The 26,426-nt window shown below is 41.2% G+C and overlaps 1 protein-coding gene across 1 annotated transcript; it reads right to left on the bottom strand.

The window, feature by feature from the left end:
* Positions 1–18,124: 18,124 nt before the first annotated feature.
* LOC139460801 (uncharacterized) lies at positions 18,125–25,118 on the bottom strand. Its single transcript, XM_071242276.1, has 4 exons — positions 25,085–25,118; positions 22,875–22,925; positions 19,178–19,368; positions 18,125–18,493 (listed from the first exon to the last, which is right to left on the bottom strand). The coding sequence occupies exons 1-4, from the start codon at positions 25,116–25,118 to the stop codon at positions 18,125–18,127; spliced, it is 645 nt and encodes a 214-aa protein (XP_071098377.1).
* Positions 25,119–26,426: the final 1,308 nt, after the last annotated feature.

Here is a 26,426-nt window from a genome sequence, read left to right as displayed (position 1 = left end):
AATTGGCCCTCTCATGTGTCTGTCAACATGTTCTCAAGAGACACTCGGAATAATACAAGCTAATGCGGTCTAACATGATTGTATTTAGCTAACACTTGTCTGAGCGAGTGGTCTTTGTCAGTGGAGACTTGTAGTGTCGGTTGGGTTAAACACTCACTCAAATCAAGCATTCTGGCTTCAGAAATACCAATTATGATTAAGAAACCTGGGATGCATGTTCCTGTAAGTAAATATTGAAATATTGTAATGACACCTCGAGTGTCTGTGTTGAATTAATCATAGCTGATGAATACTTGGTGCTACAAGAGAGTGTTTGCCACATGGGGGCGTTGAGACAGCCTCGTGGTATAAGCATTCCCGCCTCATTACGAAGGCTGCGTTCGATTCCCAACACTTGTACAATTTGTGAAGCTCATTTCTGATGTCCCCAGCAGTGATATTCCTGGAATAATTTGTGAAGTGACGTGTGAAGTGAGGTGAATTTTGGGATTAACGTCGGGTTGAAGACCACGGCACTTGTATGGCAGCATACATGTATTGCTGGAATAGTGCGCTGTTAAACAAGCAAGATTTAAATACACATCAGGATAGGGACATATTTATTGTTTAAACATCATATTATGACAGATGGTATTCAAGGGTAGACGTTCGCGTGATTCAGCTTCACTATTGATGATATCTTTTTACACAGTCACTTACTCACTAACTCACTGTACATTCATTCAACATTCACTTAGGGACAGATGAATCCGCGCACGGCTCGTTTGGCCATTCTGTGCTCAATGTGATATTCTATTTATCACCAAGTCGTATATGAATACACATTTTATCTGATAGAGTGCTAAAAATGTTTTTTCAACTGCGCTTTTTTTTTCGTCAGGAATATCTGGCATAAATTTCAACTGCCAATCACTGTCGTTGTAGGGAAATGTACGACATATCATTATTATAAAAACACAAACCAGTTCAGAGATAACGCTGACGTTTTGTTTGGAATATTGGCAGACGGCACGTGATTCTCGCCTTTGGGCAAGTCTTCACACGGAACACCTGCGTGCTGTTTGTTTCCCGGGCTCCATTCACAAGGCGACTCAAGTGCTAGGGCTGTCGTAATTCCTACACTCAAACATTGACCCAACAGTCAAATCGTTGATACTAGAAGTTGGACTTTTGATGGCAGCGTACATGTGCATCCTCCTAGGAATACAAACCAAAAGGTTTTAATGAATAGTTTTATTTGATGATTCAAGTGGCAAGTCATGATTCAAGTGACATGTCATAATCCACGTGAAGTAGAAAGTATATTTCAGATCAATTGCATCCCAGAATTTGTCCCTCCATCGGCCACAGCCTGTTCAAGCCGGACACACAAAAAAGGTCGAGAACAGTGTACCCTTTCTCTCCAAATTTCATCTGATAAGGCAGCAACCATTCCATTGTCAAGGAATGGGTTTAGGGGTTTTGTTGGGGATGATTTTTTACATCTTTACGAGTTCTTTGTTTTCTTCCAACATAAACGGGTGCTGAATTATTATTTCAGTTACATAAATAACGAACCATATTCTTTAGAAACTTGTCTGCGAGAAAACGGCACATTATTACATTTTTTTTGAACGCATTAATTCCCCACTGTCCGTGTGGGAACGCACTTGTTTGTAAAAGCCCGATAACCTATGCTGGTCGTAATCAGTGGATCAGACTCAGCGACGTGGATGATTGCGTGTTATTGTTGCTCATGATATCAACCACTACCTGGTCGTCTGTCTCGGAATCCGTTGTTTACAGGCCGAAGTGATATTGCCGGAATATTGTTGTGGATGGCATTAGCCAACATTTAGTCACTCACCCATTGGAAACGAGTTTGTATGAGTGAGTGTGTGAGTGAGTGTGTGAGTGAGTGTGTGAATATATTTCTGTTTTGCAACTGCAATATCACGGTCGGAGATACAAATAATGTGCCAACGTTGAGAATCGAACCCAGGTTTTCAGCAAAACGAGTGAACACTTAACCACTGTCCCTGCACGTGCGTCAGTAATACTTAATACCTTCTGAGGGGGAACAGGTGGTCCAGTCGTCTGAGACGCCGGTATTGACTAGGCAGGTGCGTCTCCTTGGACAGGCCAGTAACAACTGATCGTTAGGTTCGAATCCCGGCTCGCCCAGATTATATTTCTATGTTGGTCAGCAACATACCCTTGCATTACTTCGGGTTTTCCTCCCACATTAAGCAGACTCGCCGTGACAGAACTTGAATACTGTTTAAACGGTGTGGAACCCACCTCACGCACTCACTGTCTTATTCTTGCAGAATTTGTCAACGTGATTACATTTTCCCATCTTTACAATTTCTGAAATTTGACCACCGCTTTAATTCCGAGCAGACATTAATGGAGTACGTCCATGAATCTTGACCCCACCTTTCACATCGGCGGTCGTATTTCATCTTGATCGCTGAGCGAACATGCGAAGTTAACGCAAAATTTCGAGCCAACCATCAGATGCTTAATTTCAGATTGAAATGCTTTTTATTCTCATCGTCAGTTGATTTGTTTAAATCAATGTGCAATTGTAGCCCGGGGTCTTGTGATTGAATGTTCTGTCATTCGATCTGATTGATCACAGTGGATTTGTAACCACATGCTTTCTTAACTAAATCACGGATGTGGGAGCTCAAGCCAATTGACTCTAAATATCGTAACATGTGGGGGACCTGGTAGCGATTTCCATTCAAAGACGTTAAAGATCCAACTAATGAACATGCAGATCGAATTGCTGCTCACATGATCGTATATTCTTGTAAACAGACTTGTAGTGGGTAGTCATACTTTTGTTCTGATGTTCCCATTGAACAGGCAAGTCATCTCCACACCGCTTGGACCAGTTTCTTTGTTTGTTTGCATGTTATTGAACGCAGCATTCATAAATAGTCCATGTATATGACGGCGGGCTGTAAATAATTGATTCTGGACCAGATAATACAGTGATTGACATCATGAGCCTCGATATACGTATTTGGGATACGATGACATACATCAACCAAATCGGCGAGCCTGACCACCCGATCCCGTTAGTTGACCCTTACAAGCATAGATTGCTGAAGAAAGATTCTATCCCGGGCCTTAGAACGTTCTTGTGAACAGATTTAGGAGTGGCTTGTCATACGTACGTTCTGATGTTCCTGTCGAACAAGCGAGTCATTTGAACGTCGTTTGGAACAGTGTTTCAGTTTTGAAACTGACGGCCAAACAGAAAGTATACACCCATGTTCGATGGTGGCTAAAAATGAAACAAATCAGAAATATTTATTCGATGGTGATGTGTTTGATAAAGGTATCATAGTTGTGTTTTGTTCCTCAAGTTTGCGGTGTTTCGGCGACTGTTTTCATCCTTGTAATCTTTTGATTGTTTGGTCAAATCCAATTTTCAATTGTATACTTTCTTTTCCCTGCATATTTTAACGATATTAAAGTCAGGGATAGAATTTGCCCCCTCTTTATTTCTTGTAGTAGATAAACATGGGACCATATGGTAAAAATCAAAATGGGAAAATGCATTTGACATTTGTGTCACTGATGAGTCAAATTTGGAAATGTCCTCCACATGTCTACCATACAACTTTTTAAAAGCTTTACTGAGGCAGTGAATGTTGTAACCTTGATCAAACAACATCAGAGCAAGGGTCGTATGACACTCTTTGAAACCTTGGCAGAAAGAGCATGCTCGATTGTATCTCGATTGTTAACACCAAAGGAAAGTTGACTTTTGGAAAGTTGAAGTCATCCATCTTGTCATACAGTCTTTTGGAGAGTCTTTTGTCACTCTGAATCTTTATGCATAGATCTAAATATAGTAATTAGTCAATCGGATCGGTTTCATATTCCCAAGGAAAGTGTGTTCGCTAAACTAAAACAACGAGCATGAATATGGTGCTGACAAACCTTGAACCAGAATCGGGATTCGAACCTTCGATCATTAGTTTTTTGCCACGCCTCAGGTATGCAACACAACGCACCAGGCAATTGGGATATTAGTGCCTCTGCTAGTCAAAGAAGAATGATGCATCCTGTTTCTTATTTAAATACCACAACCACAACCACAACCACAACCACAACCACAACCACATCTGTCTGTACAAGAGAGGGTCCACGGAAACTTGAGTGATGCGTTTGGTCAAAAAATTCGTGTTCCTTCCATTGTGATCATAGGTACACAATCTCTGTAGCTCATGCATCAGACTCTAAGAACACTGTACAGCAAAATACATGGTGCTTTTTCAAGCTGAGAGTCAGGCAAAAGTGAGCCCCAATATATCAGGAACTATTTTTTCCATGTCACTTAATGCGGGAGCAGACATAATTGAATCGCTGAGTGAGTGAGCAGGTCGGCACTACTTCCTTGGCACGAAATACTGGGGAAGATTTAGTTTCGGGTCCTGACAACTCATGCAAGCTCAGATTTAGCTGGGTTCCGTTCTTCAAACACGACAGCTATTAATTATCGGCTATTCATTCACGCTATATTCAGGAACCTGTCGGCCCTGCTTTTATTATGCTATCATGGTCTGACATATCAAACACTGGGTTGGACTTGAGTCAAATACACACATAAAGTGCATCAATAATGGCAAATACCGGCTTAGTTCAAATAAATGTCTGCGAGTGAAATACGCAATTGTCTGGACCGCCCACGCTGAATGGGAATGAAGCTCCTTATCTTCCATCCTTGGCTTGGCGAATGTCAGAATGGCGAATCATTAGTCACGCCAAGAACGAATTGTGTGTTTGGGAACACAAGATGTAAGCACAAACTGGAAACAGTTGTTGGGCGTGTTATGACAGACTTCTGTGAACTTTTGTGTTAATATAATATATACACTACCAGAAACTGTTGTATACACAGGATATATAGAGACTTGGCAACTAGTCTTTATATCAATTAATAGACCCTTGTAGACTATAAACAGGACAGACGAAGCAGTCACATGAGATTGTTTCAATGTTGACATTTGCTTGGTACATTGAACAATATTGTGCCAACTGGGGATAGACCCCCTCAACTAGTAAGTGTTATGTTTGTAAAATAGTTAGACTTGTGGACAGTTGTTCCAGAAATGTACCAGCAGTGTACCAGCAATGTGACAGCAATGTATCAGCAATGTATCAGCAGTGTACAAGCAATGTACCAGCAATGTACTAGCAATATACAAGCAATGTACCAGCAGTGTACCAGCAATGTACCAGCAATGTACAAGCAATGTACCAGCAATGTACCAGCAATGTACCAGCAATGTACCAGCAATGTACTAGCAATGTACTAGCAATGTACCAGCAATGTACTAGCAATGTACTAGCAATGTACAAGCAATGTACCAGCAATGTACTAGCAATGTACTAGCAATGTACCAGCAATGTACTAGCAATGTACTAGCAATGTACTAGCAATGTATCAGCAATGTACCAGCAGTGTACCAGCAATGTACAAGCAATGTACTAGCAATGTACTAGCAATGTATCAGCAGTGTACCAGCAATGTACCAGCAATGTACCAGCAATGTACAAGCAATGTACCAGCAATGTACCAGCAATGTACCAGCAGTGTACCAGCAATGTACCAGCAATGTACAAGCAATGTACCAGCAATGTACAAGCAATGTACCAGCAATGTACTAGCAATGTACTAGCAATGTACAAGCAATGTACCAGCAATGTACTAGCAATGTACTAGCAATGTACTAGCAATGTACAAGCAGTGTACAAGCAGTGTACCAGCAATGTACCAGCAATGTACTAGCAATGTACTAGCAATGTATCAGCAGTGTACCAGCAATGTACCAGCAATGTACAAGCAATGTACAAGCAATGTACAAGCAATGTACCAGCAATGTACCAGCAATGTACCAGCAATGTACAAGCAATGTACCAGCAATGTACTAGCAATGTACTAGCAATGTACTAGCAATGTATCAGCAATGTACCAGCAGTGTACCAGCAATGTGACAGCAATGTACCAGCAATGTACCAGCAATGTACCAGCAATGTACCAGCAATGTACAAGCAATTTACAAGCAATGTGACAGCAATGTACCAGCAATGTACTAGCAATGTATCAGCAATGTACCAGCAGTGTACCAGCAATGTACCAGCAATGTATCAGCAATGTACCAGCAATGTACCAGCTGTGTGACAGTAATGAGTAATGTACCAGCAATGTACTTATGTAAATATTGTATAGAAAATATTGAAGATGAATTTCATGTTTTACTTGTATGTGAGCGTTATTCAGCACTAAGAAATATGTATCTTAAACAATATATCAAGTTTCAAATTGTAACATCTTTTACTGAAATTATTTCATCAGAAAACTTTGATGTTGTATATAACACATGTTTATATCTATATAAAGTCCAACGGCTAAGAGAAACTTAAATCGACTACTTCCTTGGCATGCATAGTTCATGCAATCAACCAGTGTCTGTATTATGGGCCTCCTTACTGAAAAAACTGTCTGTCATAGGTATATCAAAAAAAAAAATATGTCAATTGAGAACATCGTTCCGCTGTAACAAGTCAGCAAAATAAGCTGGGGTCTGTGTCCTTTGTAAAGTGTACAAACGTAAGGAACGTGTGGTGATCAAGTGTTTTATCCAAAATCCATTCATCCGTTAACATAATCAAACTAACAATGAGTAGGCATCGTTTAATCATACACTTAGTTTTATTTAGCAGTCAAACTGTTGTCAGTTTCTATACAATACACCATGAACTAGCCTACAAGCAGACAACACAAGGCTGTCATGGCGATGGGACATCCGTGACATCACCAGGTGGATTTACTGAACCCGCAGCGCCAATCGATCTTCAACAAATCGATTAATATAATGACCATGGCACTGTTGCCCTGGACAGTGTGAAATAACAACACTGGCCTGTCCACCTACTTACCTCTCTTGTCCATCACAGTGACCAGTTGCTAATTGGCCCTCTCATGTGTCTGTCAACATGTTCTCAAGAGACACTCGGAATAATACAAGCTAATGCGGTCCAACATGATTGTATTTAGCTAACACTTGTCTGAGCGAGTGGTCTTTGTCAGTGGAGACTTGTAGTGTCGGTTGGGTTAAACACTCACTCAAATCAAGCATTCTGGCTTCAGAAATACCAATTATGATTAAGAAACCTGGGATGCATGTTCCTGTAAGTAAATATTGAAATATTGTAATGACACCTCGAGTGTCTGTGTTGAATTAATCATAGCTGATGAATACTTGGTGCTACAAGAGAGTGTTTGCCACATGGGGGCGTTGAGACAGCCTCGTGGTATAAGCGTTCCCGCCTCATTACGAAGGCTGCGTTCGATTCCCAACACTGGTACAATTTGTGAAGCTCATTTCTGATGTCCCCAGCAGTGATATTCCTGGAATAATTTGTGAAGTGACCTGTAAAGTGAAGTGAATATTGGGATTAACGTCGGGTTGAAGACCACGGCACTTGTATGGCAGCATACATGTATTGCTGGAATAGTGGCCTGTTAAACAAGCAAGATTTAAATAAACATCAGGATAGGGACATATTTATTGTTTAAACATCATATTATGACAGATGGTATTCAAGGGTAGACGTTCGCGTGATACAGCTTCACTATTGATGATATCTTTTTACACAGTCACTTACTCACTAACTCACTGTACATTCATTCAACATTCACTTAGGGACAGATGAATCCGCGCACGGCTCGTTTGGCCATTCTGTGTTCAATGTGATATTCTATTTATCACCAAGTCGTATATGAATACACATTTCATCTGATAGAGTGCTGAAAATGTTGTTTTTTCAACTGCGCTTTTTTTTTCCATCAGGAATATCTGGCATAAATTTCAACTGCCAATCACTGTCGTTGTAGGGAAATGTACGACATATTAATAAAAAAACACAAACCAGTTCAGAGATAACGCTGACGTTTTGTTTGGAATATTGGCAGACGGCACGTGATTCTCGCCTTTGGGCAAGTCTTCACACGGAACACCTGCGTGCTGTTTGTTTCCCGGGCTCCATTCACAAAGCGACTCAAGTGCTAGGGCTGTCGTAATTCCTACACTCAAACATTGACCCAACAGTCAAATCGTTGATACTATCTTCTGAAACGGGCCCGTGTCAGTAGAATCAATTTCGTGCTCGGAAGATTTATTTTAGAAGTTGGACTTTTGATGGCAGCGTACATGTGCATCCTCCTAGGAATACAAACCAAAAGGTTTAAATGAATAGTTTTATTTGATGATTCAAGTGGCAAGTCATGATTCAAGTGACATGTCATAATCCACGTGAATTAGAAAGTATATTTCAGATCAATCGCATCACAGAATTGGTGTCCCGCTGCCCGTGTGGAAACGCATTTGCTTGTAAAGGCGCCATAACCTATTCTGGTCGTAAGAAGCGACAACATTGGATCAGACTCAGTGACGTGGATGATTGCGTGTTATTGTTGCTCATGATATCAACCACTACCTGATCGTCTGTCTCGGAATCCGTTGTTTACAGGCCGAAGTGATATTGCCGGGACATTGGTGTGGATGGCATTAGCCAACATTTAGTCACTCACCCATTGGAAACGAGTTTGTATGAGTGAGTGTGTGAGTGAGTGTGTGAATATATTTCTGTTTTGCAACTGCAATATCACGGTCGGAGATACAAACAATGTGCCAACGTTGAGAATCGAACCGAGGCTTTGAGCAAAACGAGTGAACACTTAACCACTGTCCCTGCACGTGCGTCAGTAATACTTAATACCTACTGAGGGGGAACAGGTGGTCCAGTCGTCTGAGACGCCGGTTTTGACTATGCAGTTGCGTCTCCTTGGACAGGCCAGTAACAACTGATCGTTAGGTTCGAATCCCGGCTCGCCCAGATTATATTTCTATGTTGGTCAGCAACATACCCTTGCATTACTTCGGGTTTTCCTCCCACATTAAGCAGACTCGCCGTGACAGAACTTGAATACTGTTTAAACGGTGTGGAACCCACCTCACTCACCCACTGTTTTTTCTTGCAGAATTTGTCAAAGTGATTACATTTTCCCATCTTTACAATTTCTGAACTTTGACCACCGCTTTAATTCCGAGTAGACATTAATGGAGTACGTCCATGAATCTTGACCCCCTTTTCACATCGGCGGTCGTATTTCATCTTGATCGCTGAGCGAACATGCGAAGTTAACGCAATTTCGAGCCAACCATCAGACGCTTAATTTCGGATTGAAATGCTTTTTATTCTCATCGTCAGTTGATTTGTTTAAATCGATGTGCAATTGTAGCCCGGGGTCTTGTGATTGAATGTTCTGTCATTCGATCTGATTGATCACAGTGGATTTGTAACCACATGCTTTCTTAACTAAATCACGGATGTCGGAGCTCAAGCCATTTGACTCTAAATATCGTAACATGTGGGGGACCTGGTAGCGATTTCCATTCAAAGACGTTAAAGATCCAACTAATGAACATGCAGATCGAATTGCTGCTCACATGATCGTATATTCTTGTAAACAGACTTGTAGTGGGTAGTCATACTTTCGTTCTGATGTTCCCATTGAACAGGCAAGTCATCTCCACACCGCTTGGACCAGTTTCTTTGTTTGTTTGCATGTTATTGAACGCAGCATTCATAAATAGTCCATGTATATGACGGCGGGCTGTAAATAATTGATTCTGGACCAGATAATACAGTGATTGACATCATGAGCCTCGATATACGTATTTGGGATACGATGACATACATCAACCAAATCGGCGAGCCTGACCACCCGATCCCGTTAGTTGACCCTTACAAGCATAGATTGCTGAAGAAAGATTCCATCCCGGGCCTTAGAACGTTCTTGTGAACAGATTTAGGAGTGGCTTGTCATACGTACGTTCTGATGTTCCTGTCGAACAAGCGAGTCATTTGAACGTCGTTTGGAACAGTGTTCAGTCTTGAAACTGACGGCCAAACAGAAAGTATACACCCATGTTCGATGGTGGCTAAAAATGAAACAAATCAGAAATATTTATTCGATGGTGATGTGTTTGATAAAGGTATCATAGGTGTGTTTTGTTCCTCAAGTTTGCGGTGTTTCGGCGACTGTTTTCATCCTTGTAATCTTTTGATTGTTTGGTCAAATCCAATTTTCAATTGTATACTTTCTTTTCCCTGCATATTTTAACGATATTAAAGTCAGGGATAGAATTTGCCCCCACTTTTTTTCTTGTAGTAGATAAACATGGGACCATATGGTACAAGTCGAAATGGGGAAATGCATTTGACATTTGTGTCACTGATGAGTCAAATTTGGAAATGTCCTCCACATGTCTACCATACAACTTTTTAAAAGCTTTACTGAGGCCTTGAATGTTGTAACCATGATCAAACAACTTCAGAGCAAGGGTCGTATGACACTCTTTGAAACCTTGGCAGAAAGAGCATGCTCGATTGTATCTCGATTGTTAACACCAAAGGAAAGTTGACTTTTGGAAAGTTGAAGTCATCCCTCTTGTCATACAGTCTTTTGGAGAGTCTTTTGTCACTCTGAATCTTTATGCATAGATCTAAATATAGTAATCAGTCAATCGGATCGGTTTCATATTCCCAAGGAAAGTGTGTTCGCTAAACTAAAACAACGAGCATGAATATGGTGCTGACAAACCTGGAACCAGAATCGGGATTCGAACCTTCGATCATTAGTTTTTTGCCACGCCTCAGGTACGTGACACAACGGACCAGGCAATTGGGATATTAGTGCCTCTGCTAGTCAGAGAAGAATGATGCATCCTGTTTCTTATTTAAATACCACAACCACAACCACAACCACAACCACAACTGTCTGTGCAAGAGAGGGTCCACGGAAACTTGAGTGATGCGTTTGCTCAGAAGAATTCGTGTTCCTTCCATTGTGATCATAGGTACACAATCTCTGTAGCTCATGCATCAGACTCTAAGAACACTGTACAGCAAAATACATGGTGCTTTTTCAAGCTGAGAGTCAGGCAAAAGTGAGCCCCGATATATCAGGAACTATTTAATCCGTGTCACTTAATGCGGGAGCAGACATAATTGAATCGCTGAGTGAGTGAGCAGGTCGGCACTACTTCCTTGGCACGAAATACTGGGGAAGATTTAGTTTCGGGTCCTGATAACTCATGCAAGGCTCAGATATAGCTGGGTTCCGTTCTTCAAACACGACAGCTATTAATTATTGGCTATTCATTCACGCTATGTTCAGGAACCTGTCGGCCATGCTTTTATTACGCTATCATGGTCTGACACATGAAACAATGGGTTGGACTTGAGTCAAATGCACACATAAAGTGCATCAATAATGGCAAATACCGGCTTAGTTCAAATATACGCTGAATGGGAATGAAGCTCCTTATCTTCTATCCTTGTCTTGGCGAATGTCAGAATGGCGAATCATTAGTCACGCCAAGAACGAATGGGGTTCGGAAACAGAAACTAGTGTAGATAGGGTGTCGGGACAATCTGGAAACAGTTAATATGCATATACATAAGAACGATAGAATCCTGGGAACGGTTGTATACACAAGAAATATTGACCAATGGAAGCTACTGTATGCAAAACAATATATTGACCCCTTGAAACTGCTGTATACACAAGAAATATTGACCATTGGAAGCTACTGTAGGCAAAACAATATTTTGACCCCTGGAAACTGCTGTATACACAATAAATATTGACCATTGGAAGCTACTGTAGGCAAAACAATATATTGACCCCTGGAAGCTGCTGTGTACATAACGATAAAGACAATATAGAATAGGTGCTCAGCATCCCATGCTTGCTGTAAAATACGACTATGCCTCTCGTATGAGGCGACTGACGGGATCAGGTGGTCAGGTGGTGGTATGCAATTGCGTAGATCGATCCTCGTGATGTCAGCCACCGAATTGTCTGGTCCAGATTTTCGATAATTTACAGACCGCCATCATACAGCTGAAATATTACTGAGTGTGGCATTAAACAACAAACAAACATAAGAACATCTGGAATCTTTTCTATTTAAAAATATATATACTACTAGAAACTGTTGTATACACAGGATATAGAGACTTGGCAACTGGTGTTAATATAAAATAAATAGACCGTTGGAGACTATAAACAGGATATAGGAAGCAGTCACATGACATTGTTTTAATGTTAAACATTTGGTTGATACATTAAACAATATTGAATTAACATTGTTGTGCCCGCTTGGGACAGACCCACCTTAACACGTACGTGTTATCTATGTAAAATAGATAGACTTGTGGACACTTGTTCCAGAGATGTACCAGCAATGTGACAGCAATGTACCAGTAATGTGACAGCAATGTACCAGCAATGATCCTGCAATGTACGAATAGCTTACCAACAATGTTCCAGCAGTGAGGTGTCTTCATATCTTCACACAGAGAAGTATCGTATCGCAGAAAAAAGATGTTTTAATGAGATTACTGCATCCCCGTCTCAGACTTGAATCATTCATATCAACATTTCTGACACTCTAACTCAACTTTATGTTAATCATCAAGTTGCTTTGAAATCTTTTGAAGTGTTGATTCAACTATTTTGATTTACTCTCAATCCCTACCATCGATTAGACGAGGGATCCCTGGTTTCATCTCCTGTCATAAGATCCACGACCTTATCACAGAACAAATTACAACATCGTCGACGGTAATATATCTGTCTCCGCATCCCATCAAACATCGATGTCGTTGCATGACGGGCTTTTCCGTCAACAATAAGATTCTGATAAAGCTCACGGTAGCATGTATTGTAGTGCTTGCTTTCTGCTTCAACCTGTCAACGCAATAAATTGCAATTTGATTTTCCGAGCACATCAAGGCTTTACATAATCGATTGCATGTAAGGAGATTATAATGATTGATACGGGGGGAAAGTCCTCCTTGTAGGGGTTTTGCCTTCCAATTGCTCCTTGTCAAACAGTAAAGAGATTAAGACAAAAACGTAAATAAAAAGCTTGTGGAAAAATGCGATGATATAGGTTTTTGCCTCCTTAAATTGCAAAAACTGAAAAAGGTCAGACGAGCTTGGATTGCTGTGCTGTGAAAGTGCTTGGCAGGTATGGATTGATGATGATGCTGAAGAATACCACATAGTTTCTACCGACAGACAAGAGAGAGAGGTTGGAGTGAAAGGGAGGGAAAGGATTGGGAAACCGACAGACAAGAGGGTAGTGTTGAGGAAGAATATCACACAGTTTAAGCCAACAGACAAGAGGGTAGTGTTGAGGAAGAATATCACACAGTTTAAGCTGACAGACAAGAGGGTAGTGTTCAGGAAGAATATCACACAGTTTAAGCCAACGGACAAGAAGGTAGTGTTGAGGAAGAATATCACACAGTTTAAGCCGACAGACAAGAGGGTAGTGTTGAGGAAGAATATCACACAGTTTAAGCCGACAGACAAGAGGGTAGTGTTGAGGAAGAATATCACACAGTTTAAGCCAACAGACAAGAGGGTAGTGTTGAGGAAGAATATCACACAGTTTAAGCCGACAGACAAGAGGGTAGTGTTGAGGAAGAATATCACACAGTTTAAGCCGACAGACAAGAGGGTAGTGTTGAGGAAGAATATCACACAGTTTAAGCCAACAGACAAGAGGGGTGTTGGGATGATAGTGTTGAAGAAAACAGGGCTTGATTTAGCTATATAATAATGCACCAGTGCAACCATTCTTGAAAAGTGCAATCTAATAATTATATATGCAAAGCGCAGTGAAGAACAATGTGTTGTTTATTGTTCTATCATCATGTTATTTCTGGAGATTCGAACATGCGCTCGCAACTTGATGACGTCATAAATTGGACGACATTATTTTTAAGAGGGAAATGTCATGTGACTTGTTCCTCATAGATGTAGCTCGGTAACGAAGATACACGCAGTGACCAAACGATTACATCCAAGAGTGGGTGAGTTATATCAGTCGGTATTGGAAGCAGCGCCAATCGATCAACATATTGATTAATATAATGACCATGGCACCGTTTCCCCAAGACTAACATCTCGCCTCTGAGATGAACATATCGTACTGAAAAAACAGTTGTTAAATTATCTTAGTGAAAATTTAATAAAAAGGAACCCAGAGAATCTCTTTATTTTCAGATACTGTAGTAATCTAGTCTTGCTAAATATTATAGACTTGCATGGGCTGTATTTGATATATTTGTATCGGGGTCTGTAAGACAGACTACATTTCCCTGGACAGTGTGAAATAACAACTCTGTCCTGTCCACCTACTTACCTCCCTTGTCCATCACAGTGACCAGTTGCTAATCAGTCCTCTCCAGTGTCTGTCAATATGTTCCCTAGAGACACTCGGAATAATACCAGCTAATGCGGTCCAACATAATAGTATTTAGCTAACACTTGTCTGAGCGAGTGGTCTTTGTAAGTGGAGATTTGTAGTGTTGGTTGGTGAAACAATCAATCAAATCAAGTATTCTGTCGACAGAAATACCAATTACAATTAAGAATCCCAGCCCGCTTGTTCCTGTAAGTAAACATCGAAAGAGCTTGTAATGACACCTCGTATATCTGTTTGAGTTAATCATGGCTGATTAAAACTGGCTTTGTATGAACGTTTTTCGCCATAAGAGGGCGATGGGGTAGCCTAGTGGTATAAGCGGTCGTCCGCCATGCCGAAGGCCCTGGTTCAATTCCCAACATGGATGCAACATCGTGGTATTGCTGAAATATTGCTGAAAGCTGCATGAAACTATACTCCTGCTATATGATTCATTTACCATAAATGTTATTGTTTTCAGATTCTTTTCTGCAATACGGATTTACATCCCCTGGTTGTTGACAATGGCTTTATGGTTCGAGAATAAGTTGGCTCTAACTTCATATGAGCGATTCGAGGCCTATGAATTTCCTGGTTAAACTCCTGGTTTCAATGTGGAATTCACCTCCTCACAATAAACGTACAAGATGGTATTAAACATTTATAAGCTGTCGAAAATAAGGTATTTATTTAGGGTAAGAAAAGAAAGTAGACACCCATTTTTGATGCTGGCTAAACATGTGAAAAACAAGAAATGGTTATTCGATGGAGATGTATTTGTAACGGGTATTATAGGCAATACTACATGCATCATATCAATGAGTTTCTCACAACAGGCAATACTACATGCATCATATCAATGAGTTTCTCACAACAGGCAATACTACATGCATCATATCAATGAGTTTCTCACAACAGGCAATACTACATGCATCATATCAATGAGTTTCTCACAACAGGCAATACTACATGCATCATATCAATGAGTTTCTCACAACAGGCAATACTACATGCATCATATCAATGAGTTTCTCACAACAGGCAATACTACATGCATCATATCAATGAGTTTCTCACAACAGGCAATACTACATGCATCATATCAATGAGTTTCTCACAACAGGCAATACTACATGCATCTTATCAATGAGTTTCTCACAACAGGCAATTGTTTTCAGCTCTGTAACGGTTGTGATGATCCACTTTCCAAGTGTTTCATTTGTCCGGCAGTTACGATTCCTACAGAGGAGTCAGCAAGTGCGAGCGCTGTTTCAGTCACCTGCCTACTGACACGAGACTAGTTCCTTGTTTGTCTTTATTAATATGTGCCAAAAAATAAAATCACCACGTAACTACAGTTATGAGCATAGGCTTGAGAAGTTAAGAGATTGATTGTTTGTTGTTTAACGCTGCATTCACTAATCTTCCAGCTATATGACTGGTGTCTGTTTTAAAACCATCACAATCCAGTGACTGACATCATAAGCAATTGAGAAACGCAAACCACTTCAGTGAGCCGGTCCACCTGATCCCGCTAGTCGCCTCTTTTGACAAGTATGGATTGGTGAAGACCAGTTCTAAACCGGAGGGGCGGTCGGGTAGCCTAGTGGTTCAAGCGTTCGCTCTTCACGCCGAAGACCTGGGTACGATTCTCGACATGGGTACAATGTGTGAAGCCAATTTCTGGTGTCCCCCGCCGTGATATTGCTGGAATATTGCTAAAAGCGGCTAAGATACCATGCCACAGTATAACATACCCAATCAAACACAGTGTACTGACTCCGAGCCGACCTGTCCTCGTTTGTTTCCCTTAATCTAATTGACAATTGCGGATTACTGGAGTCCGGTTCTACACCAGATCTTCACGGGTACTACGCAAAAACAATTTTCTTCCATGTGGCCTAAGGGTCATACATTAAGAATAGCTAAGTGATTTTGACTTAAACATGTATTTACAAACACAGATAGAGAATCTCCTAAAGAATAGAAGACTACCTGATGGTGCCCGGGGGTGTTTCCTGGAAGCCCATTCAGAGAAGCCGGCATATGAGGTGAGGTGCACGTGAGGTGAGTGCGTGTGTGTGTATGTGTGTGTCTAAGTGTATGTGTGTGTGTGTGTGTGTGTGTGTGTGTGTGTGTGTGTGTGTGTGTGTGAGTGTGTGTGTGAGTGTATGTGTCTAAGTGTGTGCTATAGTCCGGACTAATGACGGTCTTATAGAGCTAGCCCACTAAGATACCATGCCAGAGTATAACATACCCAATCAAACACAGTATATTGACTCCAAGCCGACCTGTCCTAGTGTTGTTCCCTTAATTTTAAGGCCGTGCACAAGGCAGGGTAACAACAAGTACCATCTTTAAAAAGCCTGACCTTCCGCCCTCCGAGTAGACGCACGTCAAAATGTATTCTTAACCCACATTCGGACAGGGCGTCACAGCAGCAGTTCAATGGGAAATCTTTAAATACAAAAGAAGGTCTTACAATTTTATTGGACATTAATATTGTATTTTTAATGAATGCTAATTTCCGTTACAGAAGACTCACGGAGAGCCTTGCTACGCATGATGGGAAGGGGAAAATGCGTGAGGAAATGCATTAATAATGTTTTATCTCCGTCGGAGAAGACAAATAACAATGAAAGTCCATGATATGCCCCCGATGCCAGAGGGCAGCAAGCAGCACAAATCACTTTTTGAGTGCTCGAAAACAAAATCATGAATGCGTTGCTGATGAAAAAGATCTCTCACGTAACTGAGGCTGTTTCAATGTGGGTCTGCATCTAGGCGCCACAATTCGCTGTGCGGAGTTGCTTCCTCAAGGCGCCAGAATCCAATGATTGTGGGTTCGAATCCCAGATGTGAGATGATTATGTTTAGACACGATACCCGTGGGTTTCCCCAATCTAGTTATTGTGTAAAACCTGCATCTCTTCGGACTTTCCTCCCACACGAAGCTAACAGGCCGGCATATATCTTGAATACTATTCGAAGCGGCCTTAAACCCACTCACTCACTCAACAAACAATTCGCAACGGCCCATGTATATATGACAATGTACATTTAACCCAACACAAATACAATCAGATGTCCTCAAATTATATTTCTTTTCTGTGAATCACAAAGAGAAAAAGACAAATTGCTGACTGATCTCAAAGCGATGACCTTGACATTGTGATAAATCGCAGAGAACGATAAAGAACTGAGCGTGGTTTATTTTACGATGAAACATTGTTCTATCATGACGTCTTTTCTGGACATTCGAACGTGCGCTCGCAACTTGATGACGTCGTATATTGGACGACGTTATTTTTGAGAGGGGAGTGTCTAGTGAGTTATTTCCCATAGATGTATCTGTGCAACGCAGATAAACGCAATAGCCGAACGATCGCATCCAAATGCCGGAGAAATATGACAATCAGTATTGGGAGAAAAGGTACAAGTAATTGACGTGAGGATTGTGAGTTTATGCGGGAAATATCCACCTGTGCATAAATGGACTTGTCCGACATTGCCGAGGTCTCTATTGAGGGAGTCATCATTATTAAAATTTGGGTACATATTCTTAAGCTCGAACAGTTTATCATCATCCTTAAAGAGGCTGTACATCGTGTCGACATCTCATATAAGTAATTAACAACTCGAGGGGGCGCGCCCCTCATGGTTTATTCTCCCTGCAGTGTTTTATTTACGATAAACAACGACCACGAGTAGTTTATTTCTTAAATAGATAGGTACATTTCACGTACATATAAGAATCTGATCTACAAGTCGTGTCATGCTACGACGTTAACCTAAACCATTTCCATGACCTCTTCAACTAGCTCCTGCAGCGCTTGTAGTTCCTCCGGTGTAGGCTCGTATGTCTCCGCAACCTTGCCCGTCTCATTGATAACCACCCCTGGCACGTATCGATTCATTTGACCCTGAACTATTTTTCCAGGGTCAAGAAATTTTTCAACACATTTCAAAATACAAGGGGAGATAATCAGGCAGCAAGGGCTCCCTGTTCCGAAGGCGATAATGCATTGTTTGGGGTTGACAAGGAAGCAGAAAGCGATGATGACAAATAGGAGGACAGCGCCCAGCGTTATTCCTACATAGGTCAGAATGTTCTTCATATACAGGTGCTTGGCGCGGAGAATCTCCTCTTGATTGATGACCTGTCATGAAATCACGTTGACAAAAACTGCAATGACATCTCGTACATCACATACATAAACACAAAACGTTTCAACTCGTCATTATTTGGGCGGTGTGGTAGCTTTGTTTTTCAAGAGCTCGATCATGCCGCCCAAAGCCCAAATGTGATTACCCACGTGAGTAAAATGTGTCAAGTCCGGTTTTGGTGTCCCCAATTAGACGATTAGGGGATAAGACGACATACATCAACCAAGTCCGCGAGTCTGACCTCCCAATCCCGTTATCCGCACCTTGCAAGCATGGTCGCTTTTTACGGCAAGAATTGGTTGCTGAGGACCTATTATGTCCCGGATCTTCACGGGTTTCACGGCAATCATGGGTTGCTGAAGACCTATTCTACCCCGGATCTTCACTAATTAAACTTTTCTTGGGGTTTCCAAATAAAATCAATAAATACCTTAATGAAGCAGTTTACAAATAATTTTTTGTTTCATGGTGGGATCCACAATTTGGTATATGTTGGTACGTTGGTTTGTTGTTTAACGCCGCACTGAGCAATATTCCAGCTATATGACTGCGGTCTGTAAATAATCGAGTCTGGACCAGACAATCCAGTGACAATAGGGAACGTTTATGCATCATAACCATTGTTTCCGTGCTATACTTAGATGTGGGCGTGGGAAATAAGTCAATAATAATGGCACCTGAAAGTCGTCAATTTCGTATGAATCTGTTCCCACTTTAGGCTTCGGCGATGTCCACGACACCTTCCAATCTTTGTTGGCCAAACCTTGCAGATGCGCACTCCTCTTATTGCGGATGCTCTCCGGCTGCCGTGTGAGTTGATTGGCTGATATCCGTGGCTTCTCATGTCTGTCTGATTGGTCAGTAAGTCCTAAGGTCAATCATTTGATGGAGAAATGTTAACGCTTGGACATTAAATCTCTGAATAATTCATAAACATGCATATGTTGTTGATTTTGTTGTTTTTGTTGTTTAACGCCGCATTCAGTAACATCCCAGCTATATGAGTGTGGTCTGTAAATAATCCAGTCTGCACCTTACAAACCAGTGATTGATATCATGAGTATCGATCTACGCAACTGAGTCAGCGAGCCTGACCACCCGTTCCCGTTAGTCGCCTCTTATGACAAGCACAGGTTGCTGAAGACCTAGTGTAACCCGGATTTTCACGTGGGTCCCGCATTTGCTTCCTTGGCCCACAAAGAAATCTCGGTGTCGTTGTGGAAAGCGACCTTAGCACAAAACGCTTGTAACAACCATACCTTTACATAGACTTACGACAGTCGTAGCGCCAAGGTTGTTTTGTACAAGGACACCCTTGGCGCTTTAACGATCGTTACTCCCACACTTTACCATAGACCTACGACAATCATAGCGCTATGACTACGTTGGGGACGAATTTATGTGGCAACGGCCAATTAACGCGTCCAAACGACTGAGGAGATGTTTGGCTACACGAGGTTCGTATTAACGGGGTCCACTTTTACATGATAATTTCTGGATGAGCTTTGATCCGATGCAGATAGTTGGGCTCTTCAAAGCACCAATAGATCATGCTGAGACACGGTCTTACAAACTGTTTTCGCTGAATAGAGTTGCGTCTCTCAATCGCCCCAGGATCCGGTGATGGAAGGTTTAAATCCCACATTCACCCAGATTATGTCTGAGTCTGCCAAACCATACCCATTTTCGTAATACCCCGTTCAAACAAACAACCAACCAACCAAACAAACAAACACTTTTACAGTCGCCTTAGCTCCAAGATCGCTTTGACCGCCTCCGTAGACTAGTGGTAGAGCGTCCGCCCGGAGAGCGGAAGGTCCGGTGTTCCATCCCCGCCATGTCATACCAAAAGACGTTAAAAGATGGTACTTGTTGTTACCCTGTCTAGCGCTCGGCATTAAGGGGCTAAAACAAGCACTGATCTGCTCGGAGTCAGTATTCTGTGTTGTGTCGGAGTTGGGTATTCATGTTAAACTGCGGCATGGTATCTCAGTGGGCTAGCACTAGAAATCGGCATCAGTCCGGACTAGCACAAGCAGCCACACACGCGCGCACACACACACGTGCATGTACGTCACAATATAAGTCCGCCGTCATATTGCTGGAATATCGCTGACTGCGGCGTTAAACAACAAACAAACAAACAAACACTATATAAGTGCAATAATACTGGACGCGACGTTTAACACCATTTCACCTCACCACATCTCCAAGATCGCTTGATGGATGTGGTTCTCTCAATGTCGTTAAGCGTTGAAGGTGTATATCAGCTCGTTCACATGAATACGTCCCTAAAACAGCGACGAACAGCTGGTCGTGGATTCGCCCTGATTATTATAGTTGGTTTGTCAGCACCATACTCGCGACAGTGCCAGTTGGTATCACTAAACCCATGTAGACGTCACAAGGCAACCATTTTGCCCCAACCTTACTAGTTAGATACGTACACAGAAAGCATTGTAGCCGATAGTTTGGCAAATCCTCCTGAAGCAATACGGAGGGTTTTGACAGAAATGCCGGCGAATGAAAACCAAATATAAACCTATTCTCACAATATGAAGGTGTAAATAACTGATCCTATTCAAAAGTCAAAACAACACCTGACTTAAATAAAGACGGGGACAAATGACCTTACGAAAAATGTGCACGAGTCCCGTATGCTGCCTTTTTAAGACAAACAAAACAGGAAAACTTTGCGGAAATCAACACGGCGCCGAAACGTTCTGTTTGGTACCTTAGAAAGACCTGGACAGCTTTGTATAGGTTTAGAGAGGGTGAACACTGAAAACAAACTTGCGCTCCTCACATAATTTAAATGACACTACATAATATATTCACTGTTTAGAGTGATGTACAACCTATGATATTTTTGTGTGTTGTTTAACGCCGCATTTAGCAATATTCCAGCTATATGGCGGCGGTCTGTAAATAATCGAGTCAGGGAATCCAGTGATTGACATCATGAGCGTCAATCCACACAATTGGGATACGATGACATGCATCAAACAAGTCAGCGAGCCTTACCAGCCGAACCCGTTAGTCACCTCTTACGACAAGCATCGTCGCCATTCACGGCAAGCATGGATTGCTGACGACCTTTTCTTCCCCGGATCTTAATGAGGCCAACATAGGCACTGTAGTAACTGAAGCGCACGTAAAATATATTCGGGACGTGGCTGTGAAGAAAGTGTCCCTCTCAATATTGTAGAGAAATATCCCGCAGAAACGCTTGAAATCAAGTCTTAAAAATATACTTGCCAGCTATCTTAAATAGATTCCAACAGATCACGGAAAACCAAATGAGAGACAAATTGACAATTTCCATTTTACAGCTATAATGAGACTTGTATTAGGAGACGTTCGGAACCGACGATTTGGTTCAAGGTCGGCATGTCATTCGATATTTAGGGAGTCAACTGTGTCCCCAGAAGTCTAATATCGCCAAAGGCACTAGAGAACTGGTTATCTATTGACATACTTGATCACATCCCTTTCCTCAGCTCAGAACTGAGACTCTTTCACATAAAAAACGCTGAGCATTCGTGAAGAAGACCTCAATCCTATTCATAAAATATCATCGCCGATAGCCAATTTGTAAAGATATAACAATGCCATAATAATTAAACCAATCAAACAAAATGTGTTTCAAACTAGAGTGAATGAAATATTGAAAATGAATATTGTTTTCGAAGTGGCATGCGTGAATAAAACCAACACACATAAGGTGGCTTATCCTTGTTTGTTTGTTTGTTTGTTATTTCCAATATTGCAGCTATATGACGGCGGTCTGTAAATAATAGAGTCTGAACCAGACAATTCCGTGATTGACATCATGAGCATCGATCTAAGCATTTGGGACACGATGACATACATCAACCAAGTCACCGAGCCTGACCACCCAATCCCGTCAGTCGCCTTATGCGGCAAGCATGGGTTGTTGAAGACCTGGGCCCACTTACACAAAGCGATCTTAGCACTAAGATGATCGTTACTCCCATACTTTAACATACGCTTACAATAGTTGTAGTGCTACGATCGCTTTGTGCAAGTGGGCCGTTTTCTAACCCGAGCAGGGCACATGGTGGCCGAGTGGTTTAAGGCAGCATGAAAATCGTGGTTTCGAATCCCGATTCGCCCTGATTATGTTTCTAGGTTTGTCAGCGCCATACCCATGCTCGTGGGTTTCACTGAGGGCGGTAAACGTCTGAGACCTGCATCCCAACAGGCTCTCCCCCCACGTCAAGCTGATGCGCTGTGATATAACTGAAATATTGTTCAAAGCGGTGTAGTCGCTAAATGGCTGAAATGATGCCGATGCTACGTTAAATTTTGACTCACTCACTCAAAGCGGTGTTAAACCTTTCACTCACTTACCAAGCAGCTTCCTCAGTGGTGGTCTGGTGACAGCGAAGCAGAGATAGACGCCTGTTGAAGTCAAACAGTTACCTTGATAACTACATTAATTGTTGTTGTTTATTGTCTGCTGTTTAGCGCCGATCTCAGCTATATTCCAGCTAAATGACGGCGGTCTGTAAATAATTTAGACCAGACAATCCAGTGATTGGTGTTATGAACCACGGCCGACGTCTCAAGCCGCCCGATCCAGTAGTCGCCTCTTACGACCAGCTTCTGTTGCTGGGGCCCTACCCGGAATCCCACGGGGAGATAAGAACAAGATTGTTTCAAAACGATGTCGATGTCAACAGCTGCTTATCACGTGCAGAGAAACCCGGAAATAAATTGAAATTATCACCACATTCAGTATTTTGAAACAGACGGTAGGTGAAATGGCAATCCCCATCTGTGATGTCATTGACCATTGTTGTCAAGCTGCTTTTTGTTGTAATTCTGATATTATGCATGCGCGCACGAATGGAAACACGTGGATTAAAATTAAACGTGATACGGTACAAAATATTTCTTCCACGGGTGTCTAAGCTGGGTCCTGTCTCTTGATATCATAAGTTGACGACGCGCATATAGAGCCGGGAACCAGCTAACAGGTACACCTGTCCACTACCTGGTCATTGAAATACACGCATTGCAAAAAAAGATTTCCACGACATGTTTTGCACGAGCTCTACTTCAGATATTTAACTTTGAACTTTCTTTGTTTGTTGTTTAACGCCGCACTCAGCAATATCCCAGCTGACGGCAGTCTGTAAATAATCGCGTCTGAACCAGACAATCCATTGATTGATAACATGAGTATCGATCCACGCAATTGGGATACGATGACAGGCATCAACCAAGTGAGCCTGACCACCCGATCCCGTTAGTTGATTTTGTATGAGTATTCGAAGAAAAGCGTATTTGCTGAACGAGTTTCGTTAAGATGCTAAATACAAAGAAGAGCGGAGAAACAGCTGTAATGAAAAATATGTTCGATATTGTGGGATGTCGTTTCTATTGTTGCACTGACAACGAGATCCATCACTTTGGGTGTCAATGGTATTACCTGTGTCTGTCTAAAAGATAAAACCTTACAATATTTGGAAAAAGGGGTGTTATAACTAAGGGTAAAGCTGTAATATTGCTGAATGCGGCGTTAAACAACAAACAAGCATGCAAGCTACAGAAAAAAATCTCATTTCGTCATTAAAAGAAAGACGCGGGGATTTCGGTTTAGAATTGGTCCCCCAGCAACAATATGCTGATCGTATCAATCGACCAAATGGCTCGAATGGTCAGACTTGTTTGAGTGTGTCATCGTACCCAGACGGCATGGATCGCGGGTCACAACACTGATAACAGAAATCCAATTATAATAATATATTATCGATCATTGGATTGCCTGGTCCAGACTTTATTCTTAACAGGCGGATGTCATCTAGCTGGAATTGTTTGATGAGTGCGACTTTACCCATAGACACACCATGATGGTCAAATGCTATTATTCGAGTGTTATAAAATTATTATGATACCATAATAGTTTGGGTTGTTTTTAAAATAAAATGTATATTTCCTGACAATATAAGTGTGAGTGATTGAGTTTTGTTTTACGCCGCTTTTAGCAATATTTCAGCAATATCACGGCGGGGGACACCAGGAATGGGCTTCACACATTGTACCCATGTCGGGAATCGAACCCGGGACTGCGGCGTGACGAGCGAACGCGTTAACCACTAGGCTACCCCACCGCCCATCACCATAAAAAACTTCTAAAAGTGTATTTTTCATACAGGCAAGAAAATCAGGGACACGGGTATGGAATCCCAGAAAGAGCATTGTCGCCCTTTGGTATAAAACAAAAAATATATATTATACAAAGCCCAAAATATTTAAAACACGACAATACGAAAATGCAACAATGTTATAATTGGTCAAAATGTCGCGTTGTCGCCGAGTGCCGATGTTTGCACGTTGGTTCAGTTTGTCGTTGTTTGTTTAGGGTTTGAAGGCTATAATATCCCCTCCGGATTACACACACGAGTCGCGATTTTATAAGTTGATCTAGATCGAAAACCAAGGTATGCTAAATAGGGCAATTAGAGATTGTTCGGGTTACTTACACATAAAATAGATCTACAGTAACTTACATATACAATAGTGTATTGCGTTTTGAGTCAGATTCTTATACTTACTCGATGCAAACCACACGACAGTCAGTAAACGCATATGGCACAATCGTCATTTGGCGGGAATACTGTATTTGCCATGGAATTGTGACGTCATCAACTGAAACAAATGAAATATAACGAAACGCCGAAAACTATCTCCCTATATCTTAGTGGCAAAGTAATGTCGGCAGAATACATTATTTACGATCAGCATACAACCTACCTTCTTTGCATTCAAAGGTTGTAGCGCGACAGCTGACTCGGCAGTGCCTCCATGATGTTCAATTCATGACGTCATTGTCTCGATGACGTCATACAGGTATTTTATGGAATAAACGTCTTCAAGTAATTGGCGCTCATTTTATTTTACCGTTTGATATGTATATGATACCCAACGCACCACCTAGTTGTGGAGTCTCGCAAATATATGTTCACTAAGACAGTTATGTTTGTATAGTTGAGTCATTAATAAGATCGAGACCGTCCCTTGTGGGATAAAACCCACCTATGTTCATAAGAGATATTAAATAAAACAAACACAAATAATAGATAAAAACACTTTATTTTGCCATTTTATCTCCGTTTTGTTGCACGTATGTATTTGTACAATCCTAGAATATCCCATGTATTATTATATTTAACATGATACCCACAGTCAATGTGTAAAATGGCTGAAGTTTTCACTTTGGCAATTTACAACAGTCAAAAATATGTCAGACATTTTTCGATTAGTTTTCCATTTATTATATTCAGGTAACGAATACCAAACATGTTTATGCTCTATCCCATCACTCAGTGACTGAAAATAATAGGATTAAAGGAAAAAACGAAAGTCAATGTATATTTTATATGTTTCGGGCTTCTTATCCCAGACTAATTAGTCTATTTTGACTTTTAACCTCTTTAGGGCGTCTAAGAACTTTTAGTCAGTCTGACGGGAAAATAACTCTAGAATGACTGAAATAATGTGCCGTTTTGTAAATTGCCTAAGTGAAAATTACAGTCATTTAGCACATTGACAGTAACATATCTCCATTTTGACAAATATAATGGTATGGATATATAATACACTGGATAATTCAGGGTGAAAATAGAAATTTCAAGAAGTTATTCACAATCATAATGAATTAAAAGTTATATATTATACATTATAGGCTTCCAAATGTAACTCCAATTAATCGACAAGGGTTAGATTTGGCGATTTTCGTTCACAAATCCTTTAGATTTACATATTTTGTGATTTTATTTCGACTGGTATCAGCAAACTGTTTAACTACTAAATGCAGCGTAAAATCCTTCCCAAGAATAATATTACTTTCACGTAATGGTGTAGGGGAACTAACTCTGTGTGAATCTAAGATTATCT

The sequence above is a fragment of the Haliotis cracherodii genome, unplaced genomic scaffold (genome assembly GCF_022045235.1).
Source record: "Haliotis cracherodii isolate W230 unplaced genomic scaffold, xgHalCrac1.p SCAF_14, whole genome shotgun sequence".
NCBI classification, from domain to species: domain Eukaryota; kingdom Metazoa; phylum Mollusca; class Gastropoda; order Lepetellida; family Haliotidae; genus Haliotis; species Haliotis cracherodii.
The sequence above is the reverse complement of the archived record's forward strand: the minus strand, read 5'-3'. Positions and strand labels throughout refer to the sequence as shown.